Genomic DNA, 16,369 nt, shown 5'->3' on the forward strand with positions numbered 1-16,369 from the left:
GCAATGGTAGGATTAAGTGTACCCTACCCTGAGCGTGAGTGCTACACACCCTAAGGGAGGGTAACCTGGATGAAATATAAGGGACAAAACCAAGACTGCTGCTGTTGCTTGCTACTACTGCTTCTGTTGCTGCTGTTGTCTTCTGCTGCCTCCTGTCTGCTCTGTGATGTCACTCTGTCATGCCACCCTGCCTTGGAGCCAGCTGATTATGGACTGAAACCTCTACAAACCATGAACCAAAATAGATCTTTCCTCCTTTAGCTGTAGGTGTCAGGTATTTTGTCTCAACAATGAAAATAAGTCACTAAGATACCAGGAAATAAAGTAACTAAGCCTAATGTATAGAGGCTATATAGTTATAATTGGCAAATGTGAAGCTTGGCATTATATCAAGCCCAAATTAAGTTCAGTTCCTGTCAGATAACCACAAAGTAGATGTTCTTAGTAACCTTGTTTTGAAAACTCCAACCTGTGAGTCAAAGGAAGGGAATCATTAAAAGGCTGATCATTATAAGCTAAGGTTTGTCCTAGAACATAGAAGAAACTGGGAAGTTTCCTGTAAACTCTAAACAACTTTTTTTTGGGAAGTTCTGACTACAGCAGGGTCAAGCCTAGACTCTTAAGAAGTTTTATGGCTATCATTCTTGTCTCAAGTGACTTCCTTTTTCATAACTGGGGTAAATCCACATCTAAGAGAATAATCTTATGGGAAGAGTGTTATGGAGAGATGTGTAGTCAATCACAATATTATATAGTTACATCGTTCAATTTAGGTTTCTCTGTGGGAGAACTCAAACATGAGGACTTTAGGTCACTTAAAGTTGTTTATCTAAGTCAATGTGAAAACAAACTTCTTAGCCTCCTTGGTAAGATCTTAAATTTTCCCACTAAGTGGGCTGTAGTCCTATTTATCCTGAAGTATTTCTGGTTAATAACATCTAGAATGAGCAAGTATTACTATTCAATCGGGGATGTAAATTCCAGATTACACTACCAAGATGGTACTATAGGAGACCCTGAAATTTCTTCCTACAAAGAGAAACATTTGACAGCTATTAATGAATGAAAACAACTCTGGTAGACATCAGGAGTTCACTTAAAGATTTGTAGACATGCAATGGAAGAAATAACCTAAGAGTCATCACATGACAGGAGTAGGAAGGCAAGTTTCTTTTTGTCTACATGTTCCCATCGCCTAAGTTAGCATGGGTCAGCTGTGAGAAAAAACAAATTTAACCAAATTTAACTACACATCTCTCCATAACACTCTTCCCATAAGATTATTCTCTTAGATGAAAGATGTGCGTGCTAAAAAATATGAAATAGTTATGTCAGAAAACCCCTAGAAGAAAACATAGGGAGAAGGCTTCTTGACATTGGACTTGGAAATGACATTTGAATATACAACACTAAAAGTGCAAGTATCAAAAGCAAAAATAAAGAAGCAAGGCTTTATCAAACCTAAAAGCTCCTGCGCAACAAAGGAAACAATGAACAAAATGGAAAGGTAGCCTATAGAATGGGAAAACATATTTGCAAACCATATATAGTGCTGCATTGGTTCATGAACTTAATTCATCCCATGATCCTGGAGAAGATGGCCACTTTCGTGTTAGTGTGGGGAAGATGTCTGCGGTCATGTTCGTCACCTGATGTGGAGTTCATGACTGGAAGCAAAATTGCTTGTCTGTGATCATTTTGCCAAACATTTCGCTTCATGAGCTGAATTGTTCACAAGCAGAAGCATTTATGAACCAAGGAACTACTGTATTTCATAAGGGGTTAATATACAAATTATATTAAAGATCTCATACAACCCAGTAGCAAAAACAAACACATAAATAAATAAATAATTGGATAAAAATGGGCAAAGGGTCTTAATAGATGTAGAAGACATAAAAATGGCCAACAGGTATGTTAAAAAGTGCTGAAATCCCCAATCATCAGGGAAATGAAAAGCAAAATCTTCATGAGATATCACCTCACATCTATTTGGATGGCTGTCATCAAGAGTTTAAGAGAGAGCCAGGGTTTGGCTCAGTGGTAGGGTGTTTGGGAAGCCTATATGAGGTCCTCAGTTCAATTTCCAGTACCATGAAAAATTTTTAAAAAGTCAAAAGAAAAGAAGTGTCTGTGAAAATGCAAAGAGGCAGCCCTCATACATTTGGTGATGAAAATGTAAGTTGATGCAGCCATTATATAAAAGAGGGTGGAGGTTCCCCAAAAAATTTTTAATAGAATTACCATCTGACCCAGCAATCCTTCCAGGTATATGTGCACTCCTACATACACTTCAGCATTTTCCATAATATCCAGATAACAGAAATAGCCAATGTGACTGTGGATGGATAAATGAGTTGAGAAATTATGAGATACAGACACACACACACACACACACACACACACACACACACACTGGACTATTATTCAGTTTTATTTTATTTTAGTATTTTTCAAACAGGGTCTCACTGTAATCCAGGCTGACCTTGAACTTACTATGAAACTTGGCTGGGTTTAAACTTACAATCTTCCCGGCTCAGTGTCCCAAGTGCTGGGATTACAGGTATGTGGCACTATGCCTAGCTTAAATTGTTCTCACTTGCAACAAAATTTATGAAAATGGAAGATATCATATTAAGAGAAATAAGCCAGACACAGAAAAATATTGCATGATCTCTATTATATGAGCAATCTTTTTTTTTTTGCTTTTTCTCCGGTACCAGGAACTGAACTCACGACCTTGCGCTTGCCAGGCAGGCGCTTTTCCACTGAGCTAAATCCCCAGCCCTTATATGAGCAATCTTAAAAAAAGCAACCTCAAATATATGGAAAGGGACTAGAGCAGTGGTTCACAGAGAAAGACTGGGAGTAGGAAGGAATGATGAGATGTAGCCCAAAGAATACAAAGTGACAGTATGTCAGTTAATTGAGTGTGTCAATTTGAGTAAGAAATGCCCAACTAAATTTGGCATACTTCTGAGTGTGGCTGAAGGGATTTACTGAAGACAGAAGACCCAACCTGGACGTGGGTGGCACCAACCAATAGGCTTATAGCCACAATAGAACTAAAGGGAAAGAAAGAAAGAAGGAAGGCTTGCTTGCTTCTGTTTCTTTGGAGGAACTGAAGCTTTCATCTTCACTTTGCATGTTGTCTTCTGGCTTCCAGTGCAGACTCTTCAGCCTTTCCACAAAGACTCTTTAGCCTTTCAGTACAGACTTTTCAACCTTCCATTAGAGACTCTTTGGCCTCCCGGTAGGGATTCACGTGGGGCACTATAGTGAGCTCCAGGCCTTCAACCTTTGATTGGATCCTTCAGATTTCCAGTGTGCAGACACTGTGTTCACATTCTTCCACATCTGACTCTGTGAGTCACCATTGTAAGCCTATCTTGTAAATCCTTATATATTTATATATCTTGCATTAAATCTGTTTTTCCAGTAAGCTCTGACTGATACAGTTATATATGATGAATAAATCTAGAAATCTAAAGTGCAGCATGAGTATCATAGCTAACAGCATTATACTCTGTACTAGAAATTTTTCTAAGAGTGTAGAGCTTATGTGCTCTCAGCACTGAAAAAGGAAACTGAGTGATGTATATGCTAAATCGCTCATCTGTGGTCATTGTTTCACTGTGTATATCAAAACATCATGTTTTACCCCTTAAATTTTTACAACAAAATAAATAAGTGAAAAAATATACAACAGAAGAATTATTTCTTTGTGTTATAGTTTGCATCTTAAGTGTTCCCCCAAAGCCCTATGTATTAAAGGCTTGGTCCCCAAGGTGGTACTATGGTGGTGTAGTATAAACTTTAAGAGGTGAGATGTAGTACGAGTTTATTAGGTCACTGAGGTGGGACATATCCTCCAGGAGGCTAGAGGGATCTCAGTCTCCTCCTCTTCCTTTTGCTTGCCAGCCCAGGTGAGCAGTTTTGCTCCATCACATTCTTCTATTATGATATACTGCCTCATCACAGGTCCAAAGCAGTGGGACCAAATGATCAAAGACTGGAACCTCCAAAAAGCAAACCTTTTCTATTTATAAGTTTATTATCTAAGGTATTTTGTTACAGTGACAGAAAACCAATATATCTCATAAATGGAAAAAGACATTGATTTGCTACTGCAGTCTTTTTAAATGTCTCTGTTAAATTCACTGTCTAAAGAATTTTGACTGTGCTGGCTTCCTCTGGACTTCTAGTAATACTGCATCTCAAATAAACATTCATGACCAAAGAGCTCAGCAACTAATTTGACAGGGGTTACTGCCAGAAAATGTATGGGCTCTGTTACCTATTGAAACAATGAAAGGACAGAATATTTACAAAGCCACCAGAATCATAAAGATAAAAATACTGAGCAGTGATTTCTACAAGATAATATTAAGGAATTACAATTATTCCCACTTGAGAAGGCTGAGGATATCCTTTACAGGTTTTAAATATAGGTAGGCTTTGGCTAAGAAACATTTGCATTTAGGAATTTACTTGATAATCATACTCATTTTATTATTCATGACATTTGCAATACGCAAGGCTGTAGATGCCACCCATCCAATCTGAAGGAAATGGATCCCAATTTAGAATAGACTAGTAAGGACTTCCAGGAAGATGGCAGAGTAGTGAGCAACAGAGAAATATCCTCTCTGAGATTTGGTGTTTAACACTGGAATATAGCAAAGTGATGAAAAGAAGGTGGGAAGTGGGTCCCCTGGACCCAGGAAGGATCTGAAGAGATAACTGAAGCACATGAGCAGAGTGAAGAGGAACTTCAAAGAAGAAGGAGGTAGCAGGTGGCACCCTGAGCCTGGACTCACTGTATGGGAGGAGGCAGCTCAAACCTGCAGACAAATATTGATTGCTGGCCACCCCAGAGGCCTCCATGGACAGATGTACCAGTGGAATGGAGTACTGAATGTGGAGGATTGCAGTGGCTACTGAATGGGAGGTTTCAGAAGTCCCACAGGAGGGGGAGACTGGCTGAGAGCCATTTTGAAGAGGGACCAACTGAGCTCAGAACTCAGAACAACTACTGGCTCCATATAGTGGCCCCCATCTGAATTCAAGCCCATAGAAGGTGCAGTGACTGCTGTACACTGAATGGGTCTGGTTCCAGACTTGTGGCCAGAAACCAGTCTGAACTTCAGGGGAAATAAAATTCAGGCTCACTGGGATTACCCACTACACTGCTGTAAAGCTACTGCTGGCTTGCTGGAATCAATCAACACGGATCTGGACTCTGCTTACCTTGTTCACCAGTGACAGCAGAGACACAAGAGACACACCTTGAAGTGGACCTTTCATTTTTCTCCCTCTTTTTTGTTGTTTTTTGGTTTTGTTGTTGTTGTTTTGTTTTTTCTTCTTCATTGCTTTTCTTCTTTTTATGAGTGTGAACATAGTTTCTAGTTTTTTTGTGGTTGTTGCTCTGTGCTGTGCTTCTTTTTATTTATTTCTTCTCTCTTTACCTCCAGTCATCTGCACCACATTCCCAAAGTTTGCATGATCTTCCTTTGTCCTCCAGCCTGATTCTAATCTCTTCCCCTTCTACTATTTCTCTATTTCTCCCCCTGAACCCTTTTAAAATTTCTCCTCTGATGGTAGAATTGTCATATTGAGGGCTTATTTATTGCAAGCAATTTTTTGGTAAGTTGTAAATTTTCTTATATAACCACAAATCTTGTTCATATGGTTAAAGGTGGCAAATTAATAGTGACCTCAGTTTGTCATTTTGAAGGGTGTTTGATGCTACTGTCATTACAGATCATACTACTTTAGCAAAGGTGACATAATTGTTCTAACCACTTCTTCTTCCTGGTTTACCGAGACTGAATAGCCTAAGGTTGATAAAAAATACTATAGGCCAGTGTCAAAGAATCATAGGTTGGGTCAAGTAGGCAAGGACACCTCAGTCCCAATAAATTGAAGAGGTAGGATCTTGCAACAGTCAGAACCCAAAAGCCAGGTACACCTGGATGATACCTCTGAGAAGTAGTCATTTCCTAAGGGTTCTAAATATTAGCACTAAAGTTACCCACCATAGATAATTTACAAGCACTAAACTTAAAAAAATAGAAAATGATAAGATACTTAAGATGCAACCCCAGACATCCAGCTCACCAAAGACAAACCCAGAGAGTAATGAGGTGGGACAATCTGAAAGCCACCCACCTGGCCTCTCTGAAGTGGTAACAGTGAAAGTAACAAGGCAAATGAATGAGGGGCTGGAAAAAATAAAATCAGAAATAATTTTTCAGATAACTACAGAGATGGTGACCACAATGAAAGATATTTTTAATAACTCTAGAGTAGATACAGATAAAATTGGAGAAGCTTAGAAAAGTGATTGAAGCCATAAACGCTTAACATAGGAAAGAAATGGAATCCATAAACCAGATTCAAACAGATATCCAGGGGATTAAAAATCTCACTGAAATTATACACAGCAGGATGAGCCAATATGAGGACAGAATTTCAGGGTTAGAAGATAGTCTGGTAGTTAGTGATCATAAAAGATTTATTAACAATAGCAAGGAATTGTGAGAAATCAATCCAGCAGTTTCTAGAGGATGTGAAGAAGAATAGCATAAGATTTATTGGAGTCAATGATAAAGCAGGAGGTAGCACAAACAACATAAAAAAATTTGTTCACAGACATCATAGCAGAAAGCTTCCCTGGCAAGGAAAAAGAACTTGACATGTACACATAAGTGAGGCATATAGAACTCCAGTTAGCCACGATAAAAAAAATCTATAGCAAGACATATAATAGTCAAGATTTCAGAAATTCAACACAAGTACAGAATATGAAAAACTTTTAGAGAAAAGAAGGAAATCGCCTAAAAGGGAAGCCCATCAGAATCACAGCAGACATCTCAACACAAACCCTCAAGTCAAGGAGAGCTGAGTGTGAAGCATTTCAAGCCCTGCAAGAAAACAATCTCCAAGCTAGACTGATGTACCTCAAAAAACCGTCTTTCAAAATTGATGGGTAAGATACTTCCATGAGAAAGACACCTGAGGAAATTCATGAACACCAAACCAATACACCAAAATGTTCTGAATGACATTCTGGAAAGAGATAAAAAGGATTGTAACTCCATGAACCCAAACAGCAAGAATCTACCAGGCAAGGCAAACAAGTGAACAGAGTGGAAGAAAGGGAGCCAAGAATGGGAAAATAACATGACATGGGTAAATCAATAGATATCCCTTATAATCATCAATAAAAATGGTTTCAATTCATCAATCAGAAGAAACAAATTGGCCAAATGGATCAAGACGCAAGATCCAGCAAATATATTTAATTCAAAAATAAATTCATAGACAGAAAGTGAAGAGATGGAAAATAGTACTCCATGCAACAGAAACCCAGAAAAAAGGACGTGTAGCTATTCTATTCGCAGACAAAGTGTATTTCAAGCCAAGAGTGATTGAGAGAGATAAAGAAGGTCACTACATCTTTGCAAGAGAAACAGTTCAAGAGGAAGAGATAACAATCATAAATATATATGCAACAAGTACCAGTGCACTCAACTACACAGAATAGACAAATAGACATAATTTCATGTAAACTATAGGAAAATTTTTAATGAGCAACAGCAGTAAAAGAACAGACATTACTTGATCACTTCCTCAAAAAGCTAAAACGTAACCTCATACTTCTCAAAAGTGTTTTTAAAAAAGATGACCATTAACTCTCCTCAGAACCTACATAGATCAGTACCCTTGACTTGTGCATTTTTCTGCATAATTGTGCACTTTATTTCTAAAAGTCATATCAGAGATGACTGTTTACATTCCCTGGATTCATAAAAGTATTTGGTTACCTACTAATTTCCTATCCTGAAATAAGGAAGGGATTTCAAAGAAGATAAAGACTTTATATAGTTCCTGACTGTGATTCTACATTTTTACTTAACAGGTCACTGTTAACATATTTTACCCCTTTATGTATATTTTAAAATGCTTTATATTATGCAATGAGCCAGTACATAGTTTATAGTAAACAATTTTATATTTTGATTTATGAATTGAACTATGACATCATTTCTAAGATAAATAAAATTCAACCCTCACAATTTTAACTTACAGCACCTTTCCAGGAATTTAAGTTGTTAAAAAGTGCATGGACTATTTGTATACAAGCTGCTATGCACAGAAAATAAAGCAGCTGAAAATAACAAAGAATCAACTGGACAAATAGTGCAGCCTTAGAATTCATGAATTTAAAAAAAGATCACTTACGTGATATGACATAGTAGTCTTGCTAAAGATTAAAGCAGTTTACAGCCTATGATTCTATAATTTCTATGAGAAGCAGTTGAATACTTCACATAAGATGGTATCAACTCACAGCAACATGTGTTATAAGTATTTACCCAATGGAAAGATATGACATTGTGTTATGCTTATATATAGATGTCTCCCCAAATCCTCATATGCTCATAAGTGGTGTTTTTTGAAGGTGGCTGGATTTAGTATGTGTGAATGTGGACTAAGGGTATGATACTAGGATTAAGGGTGTGCAGTACTGTTTTAGACCACTAACTGAGCATGGGTAATGGGAAGCCTCAACCTGGGTGTGGGTGGCACCACAAGAAAGGCTTGTAGAGTGGATGGAATATGAAGGGACAGCAAGAAAGTAGGTTCCCTGCTTGCTGCTGCTGCCTCCTGCCTGCTCTGGCATGGACTGATTTTCCTCTGTGATGCCCCTCTGCCATGCCACTGTGCTTTGGAGCCAGCTGAGTATAGACTGAAATCTGTACAAACTGTAAGCTGAAATAAACTTTTCCTCCTTTGACTTACGGGTGCTGGGTATTTTGTCTCAGCAATGAGAAAAATAACTAAGACACATTGTATTGGAAAAAATTCAGGATTTGGAATGGGAATACTTTGAATCCAAGTTCTGCCCATTTCTTGTTATAGGATTTCGGATAAGTTTCTTAACATCTCCTAATCTCAGTTTTTCTGTTACAAAATGAGGTTAGTATTAACAATGTCTATCTATATGACAGTTGTAAAGGTCAAATGATGAGGGGATAGTTTTCATGGTTGACCATCTTTTAAAAAGTCTGGAATAAGAGTCTGCTTCAAAAAAAGTAACCCCTTTCTGATGTAGTGCTATACCTAAACCTAAATTATTCTGCTTACCAAACCAAGGCTCAGATATGAATAGGTTTTATCATTGTGGATTTATTCCATACTAGGTTGAAGCTTAATAAATCTGTAATTTGTATTAGAGTTTGGTCTTCTTCATACCAAAATAAGAGTTATTATCACTTGTGACTGCTATAAGTAAATGTCTCAGAAAGACTGAAGGCTGAACATGGTCCAGTTAATATTCTAGAAGTCTGCAGGAGGGGGTAAGGGTGTCCCTTGTGTTAGAACATCTTTGAAATAGAACTATTTTCTTTTATAATGATGGATCTGGGGCTACTTTGTTTTCTGATGTTCAAGAAAAGCACTTTCCTGTAAATTTGAGCTCTGAGATAAAAAAAACCCAGGCCTGAATAATCTAACTGGGTGAAAATTTAGAAACTTTTTTTTGTTTTTTTTTTTGAGACAGGGTCTTGCTCTGTATCCCAGGCTGGCTTTGAACTCACTATGTAGCCAAGGTTGACCTCAAACTCAGAGCAATCCTCTTGCTTCTGCCTCCTGAGCACTGGGATTATAGTCGTGAGCCACCATTCCCTGCCACAGAAACCTGGTTTTCTCACTCTGCTTCCCATCTCAATGCCTTTCTATGACCTCATTCAGTCTCATTTATCACAAGTAGAGTTTGTGATAACTATTACAAGTCCCTAGTCAAAACTGCTGCCAATTATTCCTTTATTTGGAACAGTATTTAAAATATATTTTCTGGAATTAGCAATATGACCAAATGTTGGAGGCACAGAAGTAGGCATAGTATCAAGTGAAGACAAAAAATAGGGTTAGTGGTTAAGACATATGACAAGAAAACTTAATTTTCAGCTCTTCACATAGTCTCAAGGTAATCCAATGATCTGGTGGGAGAAACTCTGAAAGGAAACATTCTGCTTCCTTTGTTTTACTTCACACCTACTAAATACATGTGTAGGCTTATCTCTATATACTTTTTTCACTTTTAGTGTACTTAAATATTCTAAAAGATAATGATAAGATATTATCATTTAATCAATATTAAATTTAATTTTATCAATGCTAATAGAAGATAGAGAAGGATGAATTGTTGCTTATTTACTGAGTAAAAGCTTTGAATTCAACTAAAACATCATGAGTGTTTATAAACATTCACAAAACTGCTTCTTATGTTTCCTGATTTACCTAACTAGTTATAAATCATGGTATAACAAAGGTAGTAAGGAGCCTCTGAAGTGCTGTCAATCCTGTGTAAGCTACCCATGTTTGCTAAATAAGTCAGACCATACTTGCCCTCCCCATTCAGAAGATAAGCAAAACGTTGATAGACTTATGAAATATTTCTGGACACAACTCACTACACATTACACTGGTTGTATTAACATGGTCCTTACAGTGCTTGCTTTGTTGAGTGGAGAAAAGACTTCCTTTTGAGCCCACTTACCTCGATTATCATCCTCATTATCTTCCCAGGGTTCTTCATTTGCTAGCAGTGGGTTCTGTGACTCATTCATAGACCTCATAGGGAAGGAGTGTCCATCACCAGGGCTGGTGAGAAGAGGATGGCAGTGAGTTTTTACAGCTACATAGCCTTTTATGAAAGTAATTAGCCTTGTCAAAAACCATGATAAAATAGTTTCTTACAATAGTTTCATTTAGCTGCTGTATTGTTCTCAATTTTCATCTTATTTGTCTGCATTAGTGTTGACTGTGCTTGTAAGAAAATGTTTAACTTGCTTTCCCCAAGGCCCAGCACAGTAATATGTGCACATAGCAAGCTTTATGAGTGTCATTTATTGATAATGATGCCAATTTATATCTCATTGTCTTACTGTTTTGATTCTAAATTTTCAAGGAAGATGAACAGACTCAGAATCATTGAATGCACAGATGAGCTGCTGTGAACTGGTGATAGACAGTGCCCAGATGCCATATTATTCATTTGGTTTATATGGCAGAAGGGTTACTAGGGACTAGGGGAAAGAGCCAGAGTGAGACTTCTACACAGATTTTGAGTGCAATTATTCAAATGTGGGTCTATTTTGTGGCTGTCTCTGGTAAGCTATGGTTACTTCCCTGGTCAATTTCTGGCCATTAACAGATTGGGTCCATTGGAAGGAATTGCAGGTGTCCTGGGTATACAGAGTTATAGTTTGAACATTTAAATCTGTATATATCTGAATATATTCCAAAGTTAAGTCTGAGTGACTTCTGTATTACTCATTAGATATTACCTATATCTTTCCTCTTGTTCATAAATGTGCTTCATTGGACATTAATAGATTCTAGTGAGAGCATTTTATAGAGAATGTAAGTGTACTGTTTGCAAGTGATAGGCTATGATTTTTGTTTTTGTTTTGTTTTATCAGTTTCCTGTGGCACAAAAAGACTCATTTTAGACCTCCATTTGATGTGGTTGTTGCATATAAGTAATTACATATACACATGTATAAATACGGTGTAGATAATTGCTGGTAGTAGTTATCAACACGCCCCACTGACATTGCTTTCTCTTGTGATTTATACCCAGGAGAGTAGGATATATCACATTTTAAACAAATGAGCCTATAAAACACTAACTGGTAGAGAGGAAGTACCAAAGCAGTGAGTGAAGGGGAGGAGAAAAATTTTCCTTAATTAGCATCCAACCTCAGCAAAGTTTTCTCAAATAAGTGAACATGAATGCATCCTTTTCTGAGAGTAGATCTAAAGGGAAGCAAAAAGGCTGTAAAGAAGCTTGGCTCCAGAGGTAGTTTAGTTGAAAGTGGTTTAATCTGGATAGTACAGTCATTCAGAGGACACATGGTTGCTTGGCTCTACTCACTTCGCATTCATTGCTCTCCCTGCATTCCTGTTGCAGTCATAAGAACTGTCTACAATCTTTAAATCAAGTTGTTTCTTCTTGCTTTTAAAATTTTTCCTTTATAAAAATAATAGTAATATTTAACTCAAAATATGAAAAATAGAGAAAAGAAAAATAATTTATAAAACTATAGCCCTTACAAACTTTAGCAGTTTTTGGTGTATTTATTCTGTTGTTCTTCTGTATTTATTTGTTCATATTTTCAATCAGTATACATACCATTTTGGATTTGACATTTTTCATTTAAAACACAGTAAGCATTTTCCTTATTGTGACATAATTTTTAGAACCACTACTATTGGCTACATAACATTAAATCTTGTGTTTAAGTTTTTTATTCATCCATTCCTGTATTCCTATATTGTGGACCTAGAAATGCAGTAGCCTCATGATTTGTCTTTACTAATCGAGAAATAGAAAACTTGGGAAATGAAGTGTCATATTAGACTTGCTGCATACTACAACCAACATTGAATTTGTTGCTTCGAGGCATGCTCCAGCATCCACCTGTTTCGATGGTAATAATTACCTACCTGGACCCAACAGGTATTAACCAGAACTTCTTATTATCTCCAAACACCTGCTGGATATTTCTGATGAAGCCAAGGTTGAATCCATTTTTTTCTGGGCCACTTGTAAACACTGGAGTGCAGAAGGCCTCTAGAATAGGTTAAGGGAGTTGAAAAAAAGGAAGAAAGCAAAAAAGGAACAAATTTCAGTACTGTCATGATTTTGCATTTCTCCACTAATGTGACTTGGTTTTATAACACCTTTTTGCTGTGTTAGTATAGGACTCTCATTCTCAGCTATTGTTACACAAGATAGTAAAAATCAGTTTAATCACATACTAAAAGGTACATCTATTCAATATAAAGAATTAGAAGTCTTATTTTTAAAAAGGCAGGAGAAACACATGACAGTAGAAATAATTAAGCAGCCATAGGAATAGTATGTAGTTTTACTGCTGGATTTAAGGAGTGAAGGAACAGATTTAACAACACTTTATTTGAATCTAAGTGGCAACAACAGCCAAATGGTCTCCATCTGTAAAGCGGGGACCAAAGTAATGGCACATAAAAAGATGGTAATGACATTGATTTGGTTTTGAAACATTTCAGAAATGAAAATGTTCATACTGAAGCCTGCAATGTAAGAAGCTGAGTTTTACTTCTGATAAAATGTAAGTGGATGAGCTATAATCACCTTAAAGACTATGAGGATTTGAGCCATGTTAGTGCACATTATTTTTAGACACACATTTATCCCATTAAGCAACACTTTCCCTGTTGGACTCTGGCTGTATCTGAGCATTTTTCATTTGTTCCTTAGTTTCAGGCCCTGCTATTATGAAGCTTTAAGTACTTTTCTACATTGTAACATCTCTAAGCCAAATGTGCTAACTTATCCACCCTACCAACTAAGTGCTACATGCCTATTTGATTTAGAAAATGGGTGCGAATAATTTCACACCTACCTATTACTAGCAAATGAATTCTTAAAGGACAGTGGCTTTTGCAACCAAACACTTGATGCTTTTGGACCAAATGTATCCTAGTTAGACATTCAGCACTTGAAAAGTTTCTCTTCACTCCTTGTGTATTGATTTGTAGACCATTTAAATATTCATTTCACCACATATGAAAAAATTGTTGCACAAGAGTCCATCAGAAGTACACTATTCCAGACAATAACAAGCCTAGAGCATTGAGTAATCGACAACAAAAAATATTTATTTCTTCTACTTATTCTCTAAAGACTTACATGGTGAATGTGTTTATCTTACTCCTAGAGTTCCTACACAGCTTCTTGATAAATGTAGATATCCAAGAATGTGATTCTTTTAGGACTTCTGATCTCTCATTATTGGTTTGGCTTCCTTCTCAGGACTCTGTTTTGGAATGTGCTTAATAAAATAGATTCTTTTATGTTTATTGACCTGCATCCCCCCTCTTAATGTTCCCTTCTCTATTGATTCTTCCCTTCATTTCATCATGTGAGTACCTTTTAGAAGTTTTCTGAGTTGTGAAACTGGGGAACTACTACTCTGTACACATCATAAACAGCATTCACTAATGCTCTCTTCAGTCTGTAAGCTTCATTCACTATATATATTTGGAAGCAACAGGATGTCACACAGTTAAAATACTTCATTAGACATTTTTTCTCTTACTTGGGAATAGTCCGCAGGTCACTCTGATATACATTCATGCGTTTTCCCCTACTCTTAATATTTATTCTTACCTAAGGTAGTTTTGTTTCTGCTGACAAGCCAACAATGGTAACCAAATAGAATCACAAGGCTGACAAAAAACATGCAGGCCACAAAGAGGAGAAAAAGGACATGGAACTTAGAGCGAACACTGGGCAATTCCCCCTAGAAAAGAAATAATAAACAAACAAAATAAAATATTAAAGTGGTAAAGCTTAGCTAGTTTTTCTACATAGGTTTGCATGTGTATAAAACATTAGCTGTAATTTAAAAATATATTTTGCAAACATTTTACATTGTTCTGTCTGTTGATAATCATACCTCATTATGGATATGTTCTTAAGTGAAGTGGACTTTAACTTCTCAGTGATCCTTTTCTCCAGTTTTGGAGTAGAAAGTTAATGTGTAGCAACACTTGGCAAGTTCAGATTGTACATATTCTTCAATGAGAGGATATCTGAATTAATTTTTATGTACAATAATATTGGAAATCACCATATGTTTGAAGGATGAAGATCAGGGGAAGTAAATGAGTCAGATGCTCTCAGCTGAGGGGAAGTCTAGGGGAAATTTCTGTAGGGCGCAGAACAGCCTGGGAAATAGCTACATCAGGGACTTCAGCAATCTTTATTTGAAGCTGGCCTTTTTGAAATACCTGCTTCATAAAATCTTTGCCTATGCACTCAAATTAGATTAGATTGTTCTCTGTTTTTGTTTTATCTTGAATTCATAGGTAAGATTCTAGATACTGCTTTACAGTGGTTTTGTCTTTCCTGAGATTTTGCTTTCATGATTTGACTTTCCTAGTATGTTTATAAAAGCATTTAAAACTACATTGATTTTACTTCTTATTTTTCACATTTAAGTGGGCAATAGGAAATGAGCAGGCAAGTGAGACTGATATAAAGTCAGTCCACATGTTGTGTAGCTGAGCTGGAAGCTACTTTCCCTCCTAATTATTATTTCAGAACTTTGTCTACTAAAGCATAGCTGTGGTGTTGTCCTAGATAATGTTCTTAATATGAAACCTTGTTTCTGTTCAAAGAGGATGACAGCCCTAAGTCCAAAAATACCTTCTCAGGAGAAAATTAAACTAAATCACTGAACTAATAATCACCAGAATCAGTTCAGAAAAATATTAATAGACTATTGCCATTATCATGTTTCGAAAATAATTCATAGCTTCTATTAGGAGATTCACGGCTCCGGTGTGGTAGATAAAGATCAGTCTCCTACAAACTTAGCTACTGTTCACATTGAGAGGAAAGAAACAATCTCATGGTCTTCCAAATTCTTTATCCCAAAGGAAGTAAAGCTTATCCATAGTAGGGCCATAATTGGCTGAAGAACATGGTACAATATATATGATCACTGGGCTTAGGGTCAGACTTAGGTTCCAGTCCTGAGTTTGAAATTTATAAGCTAGGTGATTCTGGGAAAGTCACTTAACCATTATGAGCCTTAGTTTTAACATCTTTGAATGGGATGAATAATTCCTACTTTGCCTACTTCAGAGGGTTGTGGTGAGGATCAGATAAAGTAATGGATTGAAAGAACTTAAAAAACTGTAAAGTACCATATAACTCAAAGTAGCTATTCTTAGAAGTACAGCTTGTGTCCTTGATACATGGCTTTTAAAATACATGGCAGTGTTTACTTTTTATTTTAAGTAGAGTCTCAATTTCAACTGAGAAAGCCATTTGTAAATGACACAAAAGTGTTCCCTGGCTGGAAAGACTGCAAAGAAGCATTTCCTTGAACTCTCAATGGTATTTTCAGTTTGAGGGCAAACCAAGACAGGTTTCTTCCTCTCTCAGATATCAGGCATGAACTAGGCTATTGTGTAGAAAAACTGAGGGAATAGGAAAAGGACAAGACTATATTCAGCCCCGGTATTGCTTGCAAATCCTGTCACATTTCTTCTGATTAATTCATAACCAACAATCATCTATCAAGAATAAAATAAAACATACAACATATGGTTGGCATTATGGTATTTGATTACCCTCTGACTAGGAAAGTTAAAGGTGAAATGTGATATGGTTTACTTTGTTAGGGCAAAGGATGGTTCTTAAACAGTGGCCTACTGTGTTAAGGACTAAGGTCTGTAGTAAAGATCAAGGCTGACACTGCCTGATGACTGGATGTAGCAAATTTTTTCATGTTTACAATAG

General features: G+C 36.8%; 1 protein-coding gene across 2 annotated transcripts in view; it reads right to left on the reverse strand.

The window, feature by feature from the left end:
* Zdhhc15 (zinc finger, DHHC-type containing 15) overlaps positions 1-16,369 on the reverse strand; it is a 119,926-nt gene that overhangs the window by 20,963 nt on the left and 82,594 nt on the right. For both annotated transcript variants that reach the window (XM_013509120.1, XM_005413092.2), the window contains exons 8-10: positions 14,228-14,360; positions 12,520-12,646; positions 10,568-10,671 (exon numbers count right to left, since the gene is read on the reverse strand). In XM_013509120.1, the coding sequence (XP_013364574.1) occupies positions 10,568-10,671; positions 12,520-12,646; positions 14,228-14,360 (364 nt within the window). The remainder of the gene's footprint in view (positions 1-10,567; positions 10,672-12,519; positions 12,647-14,227; positions 14,361-16,369) is intronic.

This window comes from Chinchilla lanigera, unplaced genomic scaffold (genome assembly GCF_000276665.1).
Source record: "Chinchilla lanigera isolate Chin_1 unplaced genomic scaffold, ChiLan1.0 scaffold00161, whole genome shotgun sequence".
In the NCBI taxonomy this organism is placed as follows: Eukaryota; Metazoa; Chordata; class Mammalia; order Rodentia; family Chinchillidae; genus Chinchilla; species Chinchilla lanigera.